This window comes from Cibotium barometz, chromosome 3 (assembly GCF_041138505.1).
Source record: "Cibotium barometz isolate CiBa-2024 chromosome 3, ASM4113850v1, whole genome shotgun sequence".
Classification (NCBI taxonomy): domain Eukaryota; kingdom Viridiplantae; phylum Streptophyta; class Polypodiopsida; order Cyatheales; family Cibotiaceae; genus Cibotium; species Cibotium barometz.
The window spans coordinates 52,021,153-52,040,262 of record NC_141048.1 but is presented as its reverse complement, the minus strand read 5'-3'; the positions used below and the strand labels follow the sequence as shown (position 1 = coordinate 52,040,262).

At 44.4% G+C, this 19,110-nt stretch overlaps 1 protein-coding gene across 2 annotated transcripts; it reads left to right on the top strand.

The window, feature by feature from the left end:
• The first annotated feature begins 700 nt into the window (after nucleotides 1-700).
• Nucleotides 701-18,190, top strand: LOC147640239 (Galactose oxidase/kelch repeat superfamily protein). 2 transcript variants are annotated; one of them, XM_086778344.1, is made up of 4 exons: nucleotides 701-921; nucleotides 1,259-1,460; nucleotides 1,616-2,683; nucleotides 17,458-18,190. In XM_086778344.1, the coding sequence occupies exons 3-4, from the start codon at nucleotides 1,722-1,724 to the stop codon at nucleotides 17,726-17,728; spliced, it is 1,233 nt and encodes a 410-aa protein (XP_086634470.1). In that variant the 5' UTR covers nucleotides 701-921; nucleotides 1,259-1,460; nucleotides 1,616-1,721; the 3' UTR covers nucleotides 17,729-18,190. The 2 variants fall into 2 exon arrangements, with proteins under 2 accessions (XP_086634470.1, XP_086634460.1); XM_086778334.1 differs by having other exon boundaries at nucleotides 718-1,460.
• The last annotated feature ends 920 nt before the right edge of the window (nucleotides 18,191-19,110 follow it).

The following is a 19,110-nucleotide window of genomic DNA, read 5'->3' as shown; positions in this document are numbered from 1 at the left end:
GTGATGGATCATAATCTCACTTTACACACATCGTGCATGAAATCTCGTGTTGTAATCCAAGTAAAGTGTCGACTCTAGGGCATGCTCACAACAAAAACACTGTAGGGCAATGTTGCCTGAAAATAAATTGAGCTGGCAAGAAACAACCGATCAATTGTAAGCATTCAGAATTTCTCAAGTCTTTTCAATCCTATCAGCTTAATTGATCACACCTGCATGCAACACACATATCGGATCCAATAAATTTCCTTCAACTATTCCCATCAAATCAACCATTCTCATCACTTCATGCTGTGTGTGTGCGTGTGTTGGTGTGTAAAGATGAAAGCTTCGGAACTTCGGAGTGTGTGAAAGTAGCTTAGGCAACATGTGTTGTTGGGTGGGGGAGTGGTGTGTATGGTTTTTGGTGTGAACATGAGCCCGGAAGCTAAACTATGGGGCCAATGTCCGAGAAATTACTTCTACATATTACCAAAAAGCAGCTTTACATCTTATTATTGGTCCAAAAAAAAGGAAAAAGAAAAAAAAAACTTCTCAGAAGGCTTTCTTAAAAATAAATTGAAAAAGTTATTGAAACTAGGCTAAGTTGAACGAGAAATTATATTGACCTATCGTTTCCGAGAAATTATTATATTGGGCGTGTGCCCTAAGGCAAGCCTCCGGTGAAAAATATTTAAAGAGTGTCCACTTTTCAAAGATCAAACGTCATTCCTTGAATCTCCCGAAGGGGCCTCCATTTAAAATATAAGCAGTGCGGGATACTTTCGAGCGAGACTGATAAATCGGCTTCTGTATTTCTAGGGTTTGGTGAAGAAATCTTGACACTAATTCTGAAGAAGTATGCTGCAGAATCTGCCTCGTCTGCCTGCAGCAAGCCACGGTTCTCTGCATTTCTAGGGTTTCCAGAACATCATCTTGCAGGTTGCATATCATTTCTAGGGTTTTCTACTACCTCTTCTTTCCCACGGTTTCAAGCTGCATATTGTCCTCTTTTTTTCCTGGGGTTTCAGAAGATTCCGGCTGATATCTGGGGTTTTAAAATTTAGTAAAGCATCTGCCACTTGCTTTTTCCTGGATTTCAGAACTCCCTGCAGATCACTTTGATTTTCTAGGGTCCAGGGATTACGTCTGCCTGTGCATTTCTAGGGTTTCAGATAATGATGGTTCTCTTCTTGGCATTTCTAGGCTTGTAGAAGAAGGTCTTTCGAGTTGCAATTTGAAGTGTCGCTATTTCTGAGTAAGCTTTTGCAAGGTGCAGGCCTTGGTCTTTGTATTTCGACGGTTTTCCCAAGGCCCTATAATTTAGGGAAGATTTTGGAAATTCAAGCTCGCTTGCCGTTCCAGAAGAGCCTTTTTGGCTTCTTGTTTCTGAAGAAGATCCTTCAAGCTGCAGGGGTTTGAACCTTTGGCAAGATGCAGGGTGACGACTGCCTTGCTCCAGGGTTTTAGTGCTGAAGCGAGTAAGTTGTATAAGCCGGATGTCTTCTGTTGCTTTTGTCTTTTTACAGATTTGGGAGATCAAGCACAGTTAAGTTTATTCTGCTAGGGTTTCAGATGTGTGGACGAAAGTAATACAAGCTGCTGATTGAAGCTATCGTTGCTTTTGCTTTTCTAGGGTTTCAGGTTCTGTTCAGAACATTGTCAGGGTTGCTAAAATCTGGTGAAGAAGTTGCAGCGAATCTGCTTTGCTGTTGTACCCTTTGTATTTTTATAAATAGCAGATGTGGAGGGACATGAGAAACCTTCCAGGCAGTCTCCAGACCTCTGGTACACCCGAGCTCGATTCTACAACCGTTGTTTCTGATGTCTGCAGTATCATTCCGGGGCTCCCCAATGACTTGGCCCACCTTTGCTTGGCCTTTGTGCCACTCTGTCACCATGGTAGACTGAAGGTTGTCTGCAAGACTTGGCACACTGCATTATCATCCAAATTTGTGCTCGACATTCGCAGCCAGTGGAAGAAGACCGAGGAATTTCTGTGTGTGTTCAGGGATGACCCGTCGCTTACGTGTGGGGAGGTTTTTGATCCGAGGAGTGAGGTTTGGGCCTTGCTTCCCCGCATGCCTTGTGATCCTTCCACCTATGGGCTCTGCAACTTTCACTGTGCTGCTGCCGGCACTGGGCTTCTTGTCATCGGGGGTTCCCTCTTCGATGCTCGAAGCTTTCCTATGGACAAGCCCCTTGCCTCCTCTGCAGTTTTCAAATATGATCCTTCTTGCAGCCGTTGGGAGAGGCTCTCCAACATGAGAGTGCCCAGGGGAAGTTTTGCCTGTGGAGTTTCAGATGATTTTGTCATTGTTGCTGGAGGGGGCTCTCGGCATGCCCAATTTCCAGCAGAAGGCAACCGTGTATCAGCAGTGGAGAGATATGAAATGAAGGATGACCGATGGTATTTTGTTGAAGGGCTGAGGAGTATTAGAGCAGGGTGTGTGGGGTTTTTGTATCAGGGTGAATTTTGGGTGATCGGTGGTTATGGGAGCTCCAGAACGATTGCTGGCGTATTGCCTGCAGATGAATATTACAGAGACGGTGAGATTCTGGATCTCAAGACTGGTAGGTGGCGGTACTTGCAGCCCATGTGGGAAGAAGGAGAAAGGAGGCGGCTGGGTAAAGTGGCCGTGATAAATGTGGGAGACTCCTCAGAGACGGGAATTTTTATGCTGGATGGCTCTGCTATTTTCCGGTAATACTTTCTTCCTTCCGTTTGACAAAGGTTTTTTGTTTGCAAGCTCTCAGTTGCTAGAGTGCTTGTGTGGCCAAAATTTCCCGATCACATTGTGAGTTTCTCCCTTGGCCTCCGATAAGTTCTAGAGAATTTTTTGTTCCTAGGATTTCTTAATGTTAACAAAATTTGGTGAAGTGACAGATGTTGATGAGCTCTTTAAAGCCAAATAATCCTCCAAGCATGAGTTTTTTTGCCATTTTACAAGGTGCAAGGCACCAGGGAACATTGCATTAAACTTCTGTATAAATTCAGTTGAATTCTGCACACTAACAGCTGCCGTCACAGTCATATCTGAGCAATACTTACACAAGTACATAGGCCTCTAGGTCTTGAGGTCATGGGTGCATTGAGCATGAGGAGTGGGATGCCTTGGGACTCCCATAAATAGCACATGCTTGGGCATAAAAAGAAAACAAAAAAAGGTAGTTGATGGGAAAAAGAAAAAATTTCTCTTACTTTTGGTGAATCTCCTGAAAACTAAGTGGTGTAAGGTTGTAATTAATAGATCTACCAATTTGCTGCATAAATGGAAATTTTGAGGCGGCTGAACCGGAAAACACCACATTAGCAAGGGGATGCAAAATAAGGGGAGGGGGAGAGGAGAAGGGAGAGAAGAAACATATGGAGATGTAAGAAATTAGGAGAGTATATGATGGGAGAGTGGGGTAAGGAGATTGGTGAAGAGAAAGAACAAACGAGAAAGCTAATATTGGCATGAAATGGGGGATGGGCAAGCATTGTCAAGAAACGACTCAAATGGCAAGGGGAAGATGGCTGAAACAGCTGAAACGTGCCATGTTGGAAATGGAAACGGGCAAAATGTGTTTCAGATTTTTCAAAACGGTTGAAATGGCCCAAAAACGTAGCGGCCGTTTCTTGTAACTATGATTTGTTGTAATTTATATACTTTTACATCCCCTCCCAACTTCAAAGACACCTGTTTGAGAGCAGCAAGGTCTTGCATAGCCATTGAATTTTTGTTGTGAAATTGCTCCACAATTCTTTAGTACTTTTACTTGTTTTTCTATATTGCTTGTTGTAAGGCCTCCAAACAACTAGGCCTAAAAGTCCCCCTGTGAACTCCATCCCAAAATCTACCCTAAACACAGCTGAAAACACAGTTAGTCCTAAACCGAATCATGAGGTAGCAGGCAAGTTCACCTCCCAACACTAGGGCTTCCACAATCCCATAGGCCCATGTCTAACTCCGGCATCCCATACCACCGAAGCCTGGTGAAAGTCTTCGACATGCCAACCTATGCACTCGCCATGTGCTCGGCATGAGCTTTTTGCTCTCCTGGTCCAAGCTAGACCTTCAGTGGTGCATTCCCACAACTTTGTCTCATAATAACCCAAGCTCTTATACATTGATAACTATGCCATAAGTAGCTAACTTGCTATAAACGGCCATTAAGCAGTTCATCTACAATAATAACTTTGGGCTCGTCTGCTGTAGCTTTATGTCCATGATGATGTGAGGAAGGATCACGAGTTCTCTCGCGGACGGATCTTACACTCCCAGAATGATTTCTATGCTCAATCCATGAGGATAATCGGGGAACATAACGGGAATCTGTCACTCTTGTCTCTCATCATCTGCAACACTTGCATGAGCATGCCTGTAGGGTTGCCTCGTGAATACCCACTTACCTTTCTCATCAAAAGCCACATCACCCTTACTCTTCGAGTATGCAACTGCCAGTTCACAGGGCCGATAGCCTCAAACATAGGCCGAGCAACGGTGCTATGGTTTTTGCAGCCATCACTATCTGTACATCTGGATCATCCATGAGACCATAGAGCTCTTCAAGCTCCCTCATCATGGCATCTTTGTCAGCATGTTCCCCTGCATGCTCAGATTCCTAACGGCCTTTCTCATTAGTGTCTTCAACACTCTGTGGCGAGTGGCTAGTCATGATGCTAAAATCAAGCTACAGGTAAGAAAAATTCCATGCCTTGAAATGTTTTTCCCAAAAGGGAAGCCAAGCTCTGACACCAATGTAATGAAAGGCAGTGTGATACACAGAATTCAACTAAGGTAAACTATAGTTAATCATAAACCATGTCATAATTCAGCCAAGAGGATTCTTCCAGATCGCATTACCAACGGTCAGCCTGCCACTGGGTCATACAAGCTAAAAGCCCTGCCTGTGCACAAGCCCAAATCTTGGAGAAACTTCAGGTCTCAAAAGTAAGCAACTTTTCACGACTGAACTACAAATAGCATGTATCGTGTAGATAGAGCACTGTCAAGTATCTTGATGACTGAAGACACCCTGAAAATGGATTGGCCAGCCCTGTAGAGCCCTCCAAGATGTCAAAAACAGCCTGCTATCCACTGTTTACAGCTCTATACAGTCACGGGCTATTTGCAGGAAGTACTGCACATGGTACTTGAGGAGAATTGAAGTTACAAGGAGTGAGTATGGTATCGACTTGAGTAGTTTGTGAGAAGTGTTTCCATATTATTTATCTGAAATCTGGGACTCTGAGAGTGATGTGAACCGTCTCTTCTTGCTGCACATTTGGTCTGTCGCTTTTCCCTTTCTCTGCTGTCTATGGATGCTCGCTCTGCTCCCAACCTGTCATTGTTATAGGTCACAAGCATGCACTTAATTAAGGGTGTTTCCCTTTGTGAACTAAGATAGTGCTCAGAATTGTGGGCACGTTTGTAAATAGTAACCCTAATCTTGCTGTTTTCCAGTAGTTGCATTTTTTTCTTGGGGATGATGCATGTGACATGCCCTCTTGCTTATCTTGAGACAGAGGGGAGGTGCCTTGGTGTTCTCTTTTGCATCTTCATCAACTTGAAATAAGATTGCAACTGATACATAGACAAGTTAAGTTCTTGCCTAAAAATCTGGTGAAGGCCACCATGCCAGGTGCTTCAGAATGAGCTAGTCTGTTGGCCAGAATGGGTTGTCCTGCTGCGGCCACTCCTCTTTAGAACAATGTTCCCTACCATTTGCTCTCTATTGCTCCACCAACACATGGTAGTAACAATCTGCAAGAAAGCATGTAGGACAAGAGAACACTACACAAGGTATGTGATCTTGTAATCCGGTTCCTCCCTCTTGCTACTTGCTTCCATATATAAGCATAAAAGCTTACCAAAAGCAAGTACAGTCCATGACAGTGGAGGTCTTCGTGATGGAAGTCCTTGGAGTGTTGAGATCTTTGATTTGTCGCCTTTCTTCGCGACAAAAGTCTTCAAGAGGATGAAGGGAACCTTGGGAAAGCTTCCCCTATGGTTCAACTTGAGAAAGGAGAGCTAAAATTAGGGTTTTCAGCAAAAGACCAGAAATTACAGCAATAAAGAGAGCTGTTTTGCTGAATTTCAGTCATTGGGAGTGTGTAGGAGAGTGATTAGCATCCGGAAACACTCTAGGAAGCTTGAAAGTCACCTTAGCAAGCTTGGAAATGGAGTTGGGAAGGAGAATGTGCAGAAAATGCAGCCCAACAGCCCTCATGAAGGAGGCGCCAAACTCTAGAAAGAGGAAGAGGAGTGAGGTGGTGAGTTGTCCAGTGTAGGTGGCAGGCAGGTGCTTTGTGGAGCAAGCTAGAGTGGACACATGGTTGCTTACTCCCTTTGTACAAAGGGGATAAGGTTTGGGCGGTGGACATTGGGTTATGTCCACCTCAAGACATCAGTGTGTGTGAACACTGGGTTGGTCATAATTTATAAGTGAGTTTTGGTCGCCCAAAACTTAATGAAGTGTGTACACACTCATTTATAAATTAGTACTAACTCCTAAGGCCAAGTTTATGACCAATACTTACCACCTGTCACATGCCACATAACCATGTCAGCTGAGAGTTTCACACGCACGGTTTGCGGGCGGGCGTCCCCTTACCCGGAACTACACATTGGTCAAGCAAAGCATGAAAACAGCATGCAATTTCAATTGCAAGCAAGCACATAAAGATGCTATGCAATGCAGCATTGGTATGGACAATCCCCGTTCATGAGACTATACCAAAATAGACGTGCTCCAGGCAACTACACGAGGTACCAGACCCAATGGAACACCAATCCACCAAGCATTTCCGGGCATGTACACGGAGGCACAAGTCCCAACGGAAAGCCAAGTCTACAGTATCACATGAGTGGCATCAATCCCCAGCATAAACAACTGCCATGGACACCAGTCCAATGTACATACACGATAAGAAAGCACGGGTGGACCAATTGGGTGGCCAAATGGTGACATCCCCCCACGGCTTCCAAATAGTTGTCCGCAACAACTGAAAAGCATCCAAATATGTCTGAAGCAGATGCGGGCAATCTTTGAAGAACTCTTCATCTACCCATTTAGCATCAATGGGAAGATAGTTCCTAAACTTCACAAGCTAACGCCTCACAACTTTGCCTGCAGCAAGCTTGCGTTTCTTGTGATACACAATCTGCTCTGGCTGCAAGATCTCCTCAAGCTCATCTACTTCTGGTGGATCCTCAATGACCATTTCACTGGGCTCCGGCCCTACATACTTGCGAAGGAGACTCACATGAAAAGCATTGTGTATGTGCCAATGACTAGGTAATGCCAATCTGAAAGCCATTTCATTGATCTTCTTGATCACTCGAAAAGGCCCATAGTACTTGGTTGCAAGCTTAGGATATGCACCCTCTTTGCTAGGCCTCTTTGCAAGACTTGCTTTCTCAAATTTCAGCAATACCCAATCATTCTCTTTAACATCCAATTGCCTTCTATGCTTGTCGCAGCCTTTTTATGCTTGTCTTGTGACCTTGCAATGGCTGTCCGCACCTGAGCAAAAGCAATATCCAAGTCTCTTACATACTCATCAGCTGCAAATACCTCATACTTTGTGCGAAGGATGGGTATCAAAACCACCTTACCATAAATAATCTCAAACGGGGCCTTTCCCGTAGATGCATGCACCGTGTTGCTGTATGCAAATTCCACAAGCGGTAAATGCTTCTCCCAAGAAGACTTTTGATCCGCCACATAACATTTCAAGAGATCCAACACGGTTGAATTTGTAGCCTAACTTTGCCCATCCGTTTGAGGGTGATAAGCTGATGAGAAGTTCAATTTAGTGCCCATATTATCAAATAAGGCTTGCCAAAAGAGACTGGTAGTCTTGGGATCTCTATCCCCCACAATGGACTTCGGCATTCCATGATGTTTGAACTCTTCTGCAAGATATATTTTAACAATATGCTCAGCTTTGATGGTCTTTTTGACCGGCAAGAAATGAGCTTGCTTGCTAAACCTGTCCACAATTGTCCAAATTGCATCATTACCTTGTTGGGTACGTGGCAAGTCCATAATGAAATCCATTGTAATACTTTCCCATGGTTGTGTGGGAATAGGCAATGGCTGAAGCAAACCTAGTGCCTTTTGCCTATCAAATTCGACTTTTTGACAAGTGATACATACACGTACATGTGTCTCTATGTCCTTTTGCATACCTGGCCAAAAGAAATACCGTTCAATCATGTGCGTAGTAGGCATTATGCCTCTATGACCAGCATATGGAGGAGCATGGCACTCATCCAAAACCTTTTGCCTCATGTCAGACAAATCACATAGGCAATTATCTTTCATGAGATAACCCTCTTTGATCACATATGAGGCATGCGCATGACCAGCCATCAAATCAGCCCAAATAGTGGTAAAATCAGCATCTGTATGATACAAATCACGGATGGTAGACAAGTCTCCATGAGAGGCAACCGAGATAGCTGCTACATACGGCTTTCGTGACAATGCATCGGCCACTACATTCTTCTTTTCCGGGGTGTGCAAGATCTAAAAATGAAACATAGAGAGAAAATTGCCCATTCTCATATGCTTCTCTGACAATTTAGTTTGAGTAAGAAAATACCTCAAACTCTGGTGATCTGTCTTCACAGTGAAATCAGCCCCAAGAAGGTAATGTTTCCATATAGTAAGTGCATGAATTACAGCCAAGAGCTCTTTCTCATAAATGCTAAGAGATAGCTGTGCATCATGCAATCTACGACTCTCATAAGCCACGGCAAGTCGTTCTTGATTAAGGACAGCTCGTATGCAATTTTCAGACGCATCACATTCCACACAAAAAGACTTTTGCAAATCCGAAATGATCAACACTGGACCATGAGTAGTTGTATCTTTCAATTTGAGGAATGCATCTCTCTCTACATTAGTCCATTTGAACACGGCCTTCTTCTTTGTCAAATCATGTAAAGGAGAAGCAATCCATGCAAAGTGCTGAATGAACCTGCGGTAGTAAGAGCATAATCCAAGAAAACTACGGATCTCATGCACCGAACTCAATTCGGGCCAATTCAGAATTGCATCAATCTTTGCAGCACTCCATCTTTGGACACAATATGCCCAAGATAATGTATCTCTGACAAGAACTCACTGTTCTTTGCATTTATGAAGAGTTTATGCTTACGGAGCTCTTCAAAAACAATAGCCAAATGAGCTTTATGCTCTTCTTTGGTCTTCGAGAAGACTAGGATGTCATCAAAGAAGACACCTGTAAATTTCCTGTAACCACGGAATATGCGATCCATCATTCTATTGAATGTAGCCGGGGCATTTGTAAGACCAAAAGGCATAACAAGATACTCATAAAGCCCAAATGCTGTCCTGAAAGCAGACTTGCGTACATTCTCAGACACTACACACACTTGATGATACCCACTCTTGAGATCAATTCGGCTAAAGCATGCCGATCCAACTTGTCAAGGATGTCGTCTATGCGTGGAATCGAAAGCCAATTCTTGATGGTAAGCTTATTCAAAGCTCTATAATCCACACATACGAAAGGATCCATCCTTCTTTTGAACCAAGGGGACGGGTGAACAATATGGGGAAGAGCTTGACTGAACCAAACCCTTCTCAAGAAGCTCATTCACTTGCTTCATGATCTCCTCTTTTTGGGATGCACTTACACGATAGGTTGGCCTATTAGGTGGTGAGCTACCCGGCACAAGATCAATGCGATGATCTTCCGGTCGTACAGGTGCTAACTCATCAGCAAAACAATCATTGTGCTCTTGCAAAAATATCAGCCTATCATTACAAAGAGTGTTTACATGTACATTATTTTCCTCAACATGATCTCGTACAAAAATCAAGTATGCAAAAACACTCTTTTTCATTACTTTCTTAATTTGTACATGAGATACAAGGGGAATGGTATCACCCTCTTCACCAGCATCAATTACATGTTCTCGGCCTTTATGCATGAAGGTGATCCTGTTGGTCTTGTAAGCCTTGCACAGATCAATACGTGTATACCAAGGCTTTCCAAGCAATACATCACAACCATTTAAAGGCGCCACAAGAAAATCCTCATGATCCACATAGCCTTGAATGTGTATGCGCAACTTGCCAAAAATAGGCATGACCTGCACTTCTCTACCAACAAAGGCAGCCCCTGCTTCAATTTGAGGACCCATGTCCTCCACTCAATACCCAAAGCAGCTGCCATCTGTGTGGATATGAAATTTTCAGATGCACAATCATCAAACATGAACAAAGCGGGCTGATCTTTGAGCTGTCCCCAAGCTTTACATACAACCCTATCTTTGCTATCATGTGAAGTGTTGCCCTGCACATCCGGAACCATATGCACATTAGGCTTTGATGCATTTGCATTATCACGCTTCTTCTTGTTTGGGCATGCCTTTGCAATATGCTCGGTGCTACCATAAGTAAAGCATTTCCCCTCACTCATATATTGCTTTTTCTGTTCCGGAGTGAGACCATAGTCTCTCAGTTTGAAGGGACGCTTCTTGGTAGTGTTATTTTGAGCCTTTGGACCATTTTTATCTTGGTTTTGGTCCTTTTTAGGTGGTTGTTCATTATTTTGCAGGTTTTGGACAGCCCTCTCTTTGCCTTGAAATGAGGGTTTAGCCTTATTGGATCGACTCAATTTGAGTTCCAATTGCTCGGTGGCGGTGGCGGCTGCGATTAATTGGTGTAAGATATGACCAGGATACATTTGTAGTCTCGCTTTGTACACGGGTTGCAATCCCGATTGAAACCTTCTCTTCCTTTCCGCCTCGGTGACATGCATAAATGGAGACACCTCCAAAAGCACTTTCCAAAACTTTTGTACATATGCATTTACCGATTCCCCCTCATTTTGCTTTACCCAATCCCACTTCATTGTTATCTCATTCAATGCATTGGGAGGCAAGAATTGAGCATAGAACCTCTCCTTGAACTCTTCCCATGATCTAACAGGATTCGGTGAGAGCTTCTCCGTGAGCCACCTGGGCAGTAGTGCCTTTCATGAACATGCTTACATGCCGGATCATGGATTTCTGAGTGAATCATCACTGAAAGCAATATCAAACTGGGCAATAAAAGCAAGTGCCTTTGATGTATCATATTCTCCATGATATGTGTCAAACTTGACAGATTTGTCTCCGGCTTTGAAGTCACGAGACTTTGATGCATGTGTGTGCATCTCAACATGTTTTCCCCCATGTTTGTCCATTTTGGACAGCCCCTGTGACTGGCATCATTTTTGGACCAAAAGGTGATGTATAAGGCATAGATACATGTGCCCTGTAAGCATGAGGCATGGCTGGCCCCTCAACATGCATTGATACATTTTCAGCCATAACTTCTCCCTCACGAGCACACTTGAAGGCATGAGTGGCATGAGAGATACGCGGAATACCTGCACCAACAGAAAATTGCAGCCCATGTTCCATGTGTTGTGCATGCACATTTTCAGCCGGCAATGGCATTTGACATACATTTTGACTACTGCCATAAACATTGTATCCTTCATGGGCTACATAAGGTACTCCTGCATGGCGTGAAGTCACTAATTGTTCCTCTCCCATAGCATGGAGATTCATCCTCTTAGACATAAGTTCTTGTTTGGGCACTTGTGGGGATTCCAAGACATGTGGGATGGTTGCCTTTTCTACATAGGCATCCTCGGTACGAGCCAAGTATGCACGTGCTGCATCCCTCGGTTGCATGTGCAACTCTTGAGCAATCATTGCCATTGCATGATCCATATAAGATTCAGCTTTCTTGGCCTTCAAATGGTCATGTACCAATGAATCCTCGCGGCGATAGAGATTCAATTCTTCTTGTTGTGCGTGGAGAAGAGCCTGCATACGAGTAAGTTTAGCCCTCAAGACTATGGACTCTTCTTCTTGCATCTTCTCTTTGCCACGGGACGGCTGTCCCACATATTCAGGTTCCCTATTGTGCACCACATGAGTTTGCTCATCCTGTAAAGCATTGGAAGTATGCATTTCATTGTCCCTGCCTCTTGTGTTAGCATCTCCAACATTCATTGTATGGCTGTCCATAATGTTCTAAGTGTAGAGATAGCTAGTGTTCATGGTGATCGTCTCTCACGATAGAAGTGAAAGAGAACCGTATGCTCTGATACCAATGTAACTTGGTAGAACACAATGTAACTTGGTAGAACCGTATGCTCTGATACCAATGTAACTTGGTAGAACACAATGCTAATCAATACACTTAAATACACTAAGATTTGATGGACACTTGCTCAAATACAAGAAGTAAATTGCTGAATTGACATCATACTTACTGAAATTAGGTTGACTTCGAATGACGGTAGTTGATGCTGCGGACTGCTGGCTGGTGGCACCTGAGGCTGGGGATGCTGAAGAAAGGTGCTGGTATCTAAGATGGATGGCCTCCTTTTCCCTTTGGTGCTCGAGTAACATACGTTCTCGATCGAGCTCTCGTTGGTGCTTCCGAGCGGCAAGTTCAGTCTGATGCCGGTCTTCGTCGATCTTGCGTTGGGCTTCCTCATAGTCCCGTCTTTCTGCTTTTTCTTGTTGCTTTCTAGCTTCTGCTTCTGCTTCTGCTTTTTCTTCTCTCCTTCGGGCCTTATCCTCTCTCCTTTGTTGTTCCATCTGAAAGAAGAGGGAGATGTAGTCGGGTGCTGTTGGAGGTGGAGGAGGACGTACTGCTGCTGTCTCCAAGAGTTAGAGACGCTCCATGAGCAGCTGGTTTTGAGCTCTAAGAAGAGCTATGGTGTCTGCGGTAGACGGAAGAGCAAGGTCTCCTTTGGGGGAGATGTCTTCCCGCTGATGAGTACACTCTTCTGTGGAGATGATGCTGAAGTCGGTGGTCGTGCCGGAACGCAATGAGGGAGGGATGCAAAGCTAGGGCTGAGAGAGGGGCTGTTTGGGACTGTTCTAGACTGTATATGAATGTTGTAAATGAATGAGAATGTTGCGTTTTACCTTCACCAAGTGGCTGGAGCAAAACGATGAATGGATGAATGCTGAAAACTAGATGGATGCAGAAAACGCAAGATGGACCGAAGGCTGAATGCTGAACTGCTGCGTTTTACTGATGTAGATGGTTGAATGCTCATGCGTTTTGAGGCGCCTAGGGCTGTAGGAGACAAACGTTGAAGAGGGGGCTGAAACTGCAATCGCTTATGCTCATGAGGCTGAGTATGACAAGCGCTTGATGGCTCTCTTGCTGAATATGATGAATGATTAAATGATTATGCAAAGCCTCTAGTTATATGGACAAGATGTGCCAGTCGGCTGGCTATAGTGCTGGCCGATTGCACATGTCCAAATAAAATGTCTAAATGATGTATAAAATGCTGGGAAAAATACCAGAAAAATCCTAGATAAATCTTGGATGCTATTTGAGGTTCCTGCAATGGTCTAGATGCTATGCATGAATTTTGTGCAATATGGAGGATGCTTTCTATATGCATGAATGCGTCTCTTTAAGTGGGTTAAGGGACTTAGATTGATTGACTGACTGACTGACTGACTATGGCTAAGAATGACCTACGTAGCTCATGCCTGACTTATCCTGGACTGAGGATATACAATGGGGTCACGGCGTACGACAAATATCATCCTACTGGGTTCTAATAATGTACAGATGTTGCACTGCTGCTGATGAGCTAGTTTGTCACCATGCACTACACTGCAGAGTGCATGTGACATCCATAAATTATTTGAAAACACCACAAAAACTTATTCCCACAAGAGAACACTTAGTCAAGAATTGCTGTCTAAGCCTTTCTCTGTTACAACGCCAGGTCCTCCAGCAGAAGTCCACCTTTCCCTCTAAAAAACCCGGCCTCACTGCTTACACTACAACCTGCATAACATAGTTGTTACTGTTGGAAGGTTGGCGATTTTGAGCTTGTGATCTATGGCTAGAGCGTGCCTTGGATTATCCCATAAGTGGAAGCATGGGAAGTTGAAGCGCCATATATAGGGTGTGGTGGCACCTTGTTAGTCATCTCCACCGGTTGGTGTTTTGGGAGGCAGCTCACGGGGAGATGGGAGCCCGGTGGAGGGATGCTGCAGTGCCTGTTTTGGGGGTGTTCGTGGTGCTCGATGGTGATGCGTCTCTTACGTGCATTAGTCTTCATGATGTCTCGTAGTATTCGCGACAAAGAAACTCTTGTAGATGAGGATGTTCTTTCCACGGGGACCTCTCGGAAAGCCAGGTAGGTGGCAGTTGATTACTTGCAGAAGGAGGTGGATTCTCCAGGCTTTGTGGTTCCAGATTCAGAGGGGGTGGTTGACAGGTTTCAGAAGGCCTTGCGTGGTCTTCAACAAGTTTCCAAGATTTGGCTTTCCATCGTACCAGGTGTTGATCCTTGTGAGCAGTGTGATGCCTCTTTGACTCGGAAGCAGAATGGTTCATTGATTTGGTTGATGGATACCAGATTGGACGGGAGCTTCCTGATGAGGCAGTTGAGCTCATGGTTGCAGATGACTCTTTGGGAGGCAGGATTGCGTATCTTGTGGTTTCGGTAGCATGCGAAGGATCTTGGTCTCTTTTACACAGGAGGAGGATTGATGGATGGAGTCCGACTCCACGGTTGGAGTGACTCAAATTGGGGAAGAGATCCGAGGAGATCTACTTCAAGCCCAAGAGCAGTTTTATGGAGCAGTAAGAGGCAGTCATCTTTTGCCTTGTCGTCGACAGAGGCAGAGTACCGGGCTGCTTGTGATGCTGCTTGTGAGGTGGTGAGGTTGCAGAGGTTGCATATGGCAAGATTGGGCTTCCACTGGAGGAACCCACGGTCATCCAAAGGCACTTTGTTCGTGAACAGATCGTTGCTGATGACATCTTGCTAGAGTTCTGTTCGACGGAGGACAGTACCGTGGACCTCTTCACGAAGTCGCTATCTTAGGCTTTGCTCAGGCGGCACCCCAGCTCCGTGTGGTTGGTTTCACAGCGCCAGGAGCTGAGAGGGGGTGTTGTTCTCATTTTTTCTCACTCCCCGTATTTTTCCCCACATTTTTCCCATTTTTTTTGTGGCTTGGGTGGCAGCCCTGAGGTGGGCAGGATGTCCTTTTTCGTAGCCGACTGCATCAGTCTTCTTAGTGGGTGCTGGCCGACTGTATGTGGACAGGTCGTGTACCTTCTTGGTGCTGGCCGATACCCCTATGAGCTGGCCGACTGGTGTATACAGTCGTGGGCACTTCTGGACTCTTGTCGGCTGTCCTACAGTAGGCCGACTGCTGTTTAGGGGCCATATAAAATGGCCCCACAGCCCCTTGCCACATTGTGTCTTGTATTCAGGATCTTCTTTGTGTATATAGAGCAGAGTTACACGCCTCTCTCTCTCTCTCTCTCTCTCTCTCTCTCTCTCTCTCTCGTGCTGTTTTTCTGCATTGCGTTTGCTCGTGTTCCCAGATTTGGTCATCATCTCCGCTGCGTATTCTGACATGGTATCAAAGCCCGGGCATGTGTGGTCTTGGGCGGCTCAGGCGTGTGTGGTCCTGGGCGACCCCCTCGCGCCTCGGTGGCTTGCGGAGCTCGAATCGAGGAGGGTGTTGGAAGGTTGGCGATTTTGAGCTTGTGATCTATGGCTAAAAAAATAGGAGTCTTTCGAGGTGTGTACCATACCCGCCTCGTACCAAACGCCTCTTGACGCCTCTAACAACCTTGCTGCATAGTAAGGAAGTTTTCCCTTTTGGCCAGCTCTTTGGGGCTGTTTCACATGCCTGCCCTTGGGTTTCTAGTGGAGTGTGCTTGGCCACCTTTGAGCTCCCCGAGGCTACTCACTGCACATTTGGTTCATGCTGATTTTCCCCTTTCCCTGCTGTCCATGAATGCTCTGCCTGCTCTAGGCTATCAATTCTCTTAGGTCAATTGTTCTAGGGAGGTGGAAACCCATCACAGGTAGCGTGGTCTCACAAGTTGCCAACTAACTGCTAAACCCTTTGTGAGGGCAAAAGGACGAAAGGACCAGATGTATGAGAGATTAGAGCAAAACAACACAGCATGAAATGGGTGAGTGAGTGTATATATGATGGTGAGTGAAAACATGTACAAGAGGCCCTCATATGTGAGGTGACTTTGAGTGGAAGACGAGTGCAGAAGCAAAGACAATGTTGGAGCTGAAGCACGGTCGATGACAAAGGCTCTCGTCGATGTGAAGCAAAGGCACTCCGTGAGGTGGTCAGTGTCGAAGGCTCGCGTTGGTGGCTGCAAGGCACTCCGAGGTGGTGCAGGCTCTGGTGACAAGGGTGCTGCGGTACCTGAGGGGTGATGAAGAGCAGAGAGGGCTGCCGTCCCGAGTGGTGCAGGCTCTGGTGACGAGGGTGCTGCAATACCTGAGTGGTGCAGTAGAGAGGGATGCCGTCCTGAGTGGTGGAAGTGGTGCAAGCTTTTGGTGACAAGGGTGCTGCAATAACTGAGTGAGAGGTGAGGAGCAAAGAGGGCTGCAGTCCCCATGATGTAAGATAGTGAGCAGAGAGGGCTGCTGTCGCAAGGTAACATGTAGAAGAAAAACGATGATGTACTGTAGTAGAGAGTGGACTGCTGTCCCAAGGTAAACTGTAGAAGAAAAATGATGTACTCTATGTAGCAGAGAGTGGGCTACTGTCCCTATGAACTGAAGATAAAACGCTGGTGTGCACTGTGTAGCAGAGAGGGCTGCTGTCCCCATGAACTGAAGATAAAATGCTGAGGTAAAATGCTGGTGTGCTGGAGCAGAGAGCCGATGATGATAAAGCAGATGTAGTGCAGGCCCCGGCAGCCGCAACACCAGCAGATGTGGTACCTGATGTGTCTATGAAGTGGTACAAGATGCTGAATGATGAGGCAAATCTATATATATATGGTGTTGTGCTGCTGGTTGGCCCAGTAAAGGGGCAGTTGGCCAGCAGCACAAGACATAAAAACCAAAATTGATCAAATGAAATCCAAAAAAATCCCCTTTTTAGGGCTGGATAAAATGCCATTTTCACACACCCTCACCACTCATCTCTTATGTGGATATGTCAATTACCCGGAAATCGTTCTCTTGATTAAAGGAGTCTGTGCTTAATCTATTTCTCAATCATGATTCATCTCAATTTTGTTCTCCAGTTTAGAGTTGTGTAAATGATCATGTAGGTCAATCCTTTTAATGTGCAAGTGTTACTAGACCTTACGGGTCAATGGGACATTATTTTCATGGCCAGAGCATGGAGTCTCTTTTTAATCAAAATCTTTTTTTTGGGGGTTTTTTTGCAACAGTGTTTTTTCAACTTGATTAAAATTCAACACTCCTTGACAAATGTTTCATTTGGAGTTAGTGTGGTGGTAAGCTAACATGCACGTATCATGTGGTGCTCTTCAGGTAGTGTGGTAGTAAGCTAACATTTGGAGTTAGTGTGGTAGTAAGCTAACATGCACGTATCATGTGGTAGTAAGCTAACATGCACGTATCATGTGGAGTTAGTGTGGTAGTAAGCTAACATGCACGTATCATGTGGTGCTCTTCAGGTACAATGTGTCTGCCAACGTCTGGATTCAGGAGTCTGTGTTACCCCGAAAGGCACTTGCAAAGGCATCATGCAGACTGGTTGCGTTGGATGGAGAGCTTTTTGTTCTTTCAGGTGATCGAACACGAAGTTCCGTTCCCGGGAGAAAGGGTGGGCTCTTCTTTCAAGTCTATCATCCAAAAAAGAAGACTTGGAGGTTTGTGTCTACACAGCCTCGGCTAAACCATTCTTCTAGCCATCCTTGGGCTGCAGCATGTACTATACGATTGTAGGTTGGTGTCGGCTGAATCACACAACCCTTGGCAGTAATGCATACTGTCTGATTCTAAGGCCAATGGGTATGCACATATATATGTACATATGCATGTATAGTTTATATGTATATTAATTTCTATGTATGTATTTGCTATGTAGATGCCACTCCTTTCTAAATTTATATTATCATTTGAAGGTAGGAAAACATTGAAATACCAATTTTTTTTTGTTTTGGACTGGAATGAAGATCACAAAGGTAATGCTAATATACAGGGAAACAGGCTAATTATACATGCTTCTTTGAGGAACCTGTATATCGGAGATAATGTTCATGATCGTCACACATATATGGCCGGCAGGAACGGCTTATAAGAAGTTTTTTTTTTTTTTTTTGGCTTAGGGTTTGTGTCTGACGGTGTGCAGTTTTATTGGCTGCCAAAAACATGGTGTGAAACATATGGATATAATGTGTTTCCCTTGCTGCATTACTTATTTTTTATAAATGTGCTAGGTGGTTGGGCCTTGAGGGTGTGGATTAATTGAGTAGACTGTAGTAAAAGCTCAAGACTGCCTTCTTTCCATGTGGCATTCAATGGAGTTTTAGTTGCTCGGAAGAAGGTTTTGATAAGTATTTGTTAGTGAGTAGTTTTTGTAAGGTTGTAACATAAGGTTTTTGATACGAATTCATTGGTGAATAGATTCTATTTTGTTCATGGGCAAATTCAGTCACCAGTTTAAGAAAGTGTGGTGTCGTTTTCATGGACAAGTATTGTTCTGAGTCTGGACAAATATATGTGCGCACAAGTTTGTACATAAGTTCATGAATGCCAATAGTGTATGTGACACCACTAGGCATAGAAATGCTTGTGAAAAAGTGGCCAGTGATTTCATTTTCAGAGCAAATGAAGAAGCCTTTTCCTCAGAAATGCATATAGAATATCTAATATCATTGGGTTTGAGGTTGGCCAGTATTTATTAAACACCCTATTCATCCTTAGTTTAACAGTCTCAATTCTAAGCAGCTTCTTTTCTATGATTGTTCAAGCAACATTCAGGGCATTCAAATTTAGTTTTAATCATCTGTTAATTTAGGGATGGGAAATCATATTGTACATTTTGAAAGGCTGGTAGGTCCCTGAGGGTTTTTTTTGGGAAATGAAAACTAGGAAAAACCATGCAAACTAGCAGCGATAAAGAGTTGTCATTATTTTGTCTTACTGCCATTGGTGGCCAATTGTTTGAACCACCATGTCCTCAACGCAAGGAGTTCTGAATACATGGCTTATTATCCTTGGGCCAAGAATGGAAAGTGTCAAATTATTTTTTCCATGCCTATTTTATCCAAGCTCTTTGTCCTAATACCTTTAATGTAAGTCATGTCAGATTTTGTCAATTTATT

Coding starts and splice junctions, on each gene's coding strand:
- LOC147640239 (XM_086778344.1), top strand. CDS start 1,722: ATGTGGAGGGACATGAGAAACCTTCCAGGCAGTCTCCAGACCTCTGGT. Junction 2,684..17,457: donor GATGGCTCTGCTATTTTCCG/GTAATACTTTCT, acceptor GGTGCTCTTCAG/GTACAATGTGTCTGCCAACG.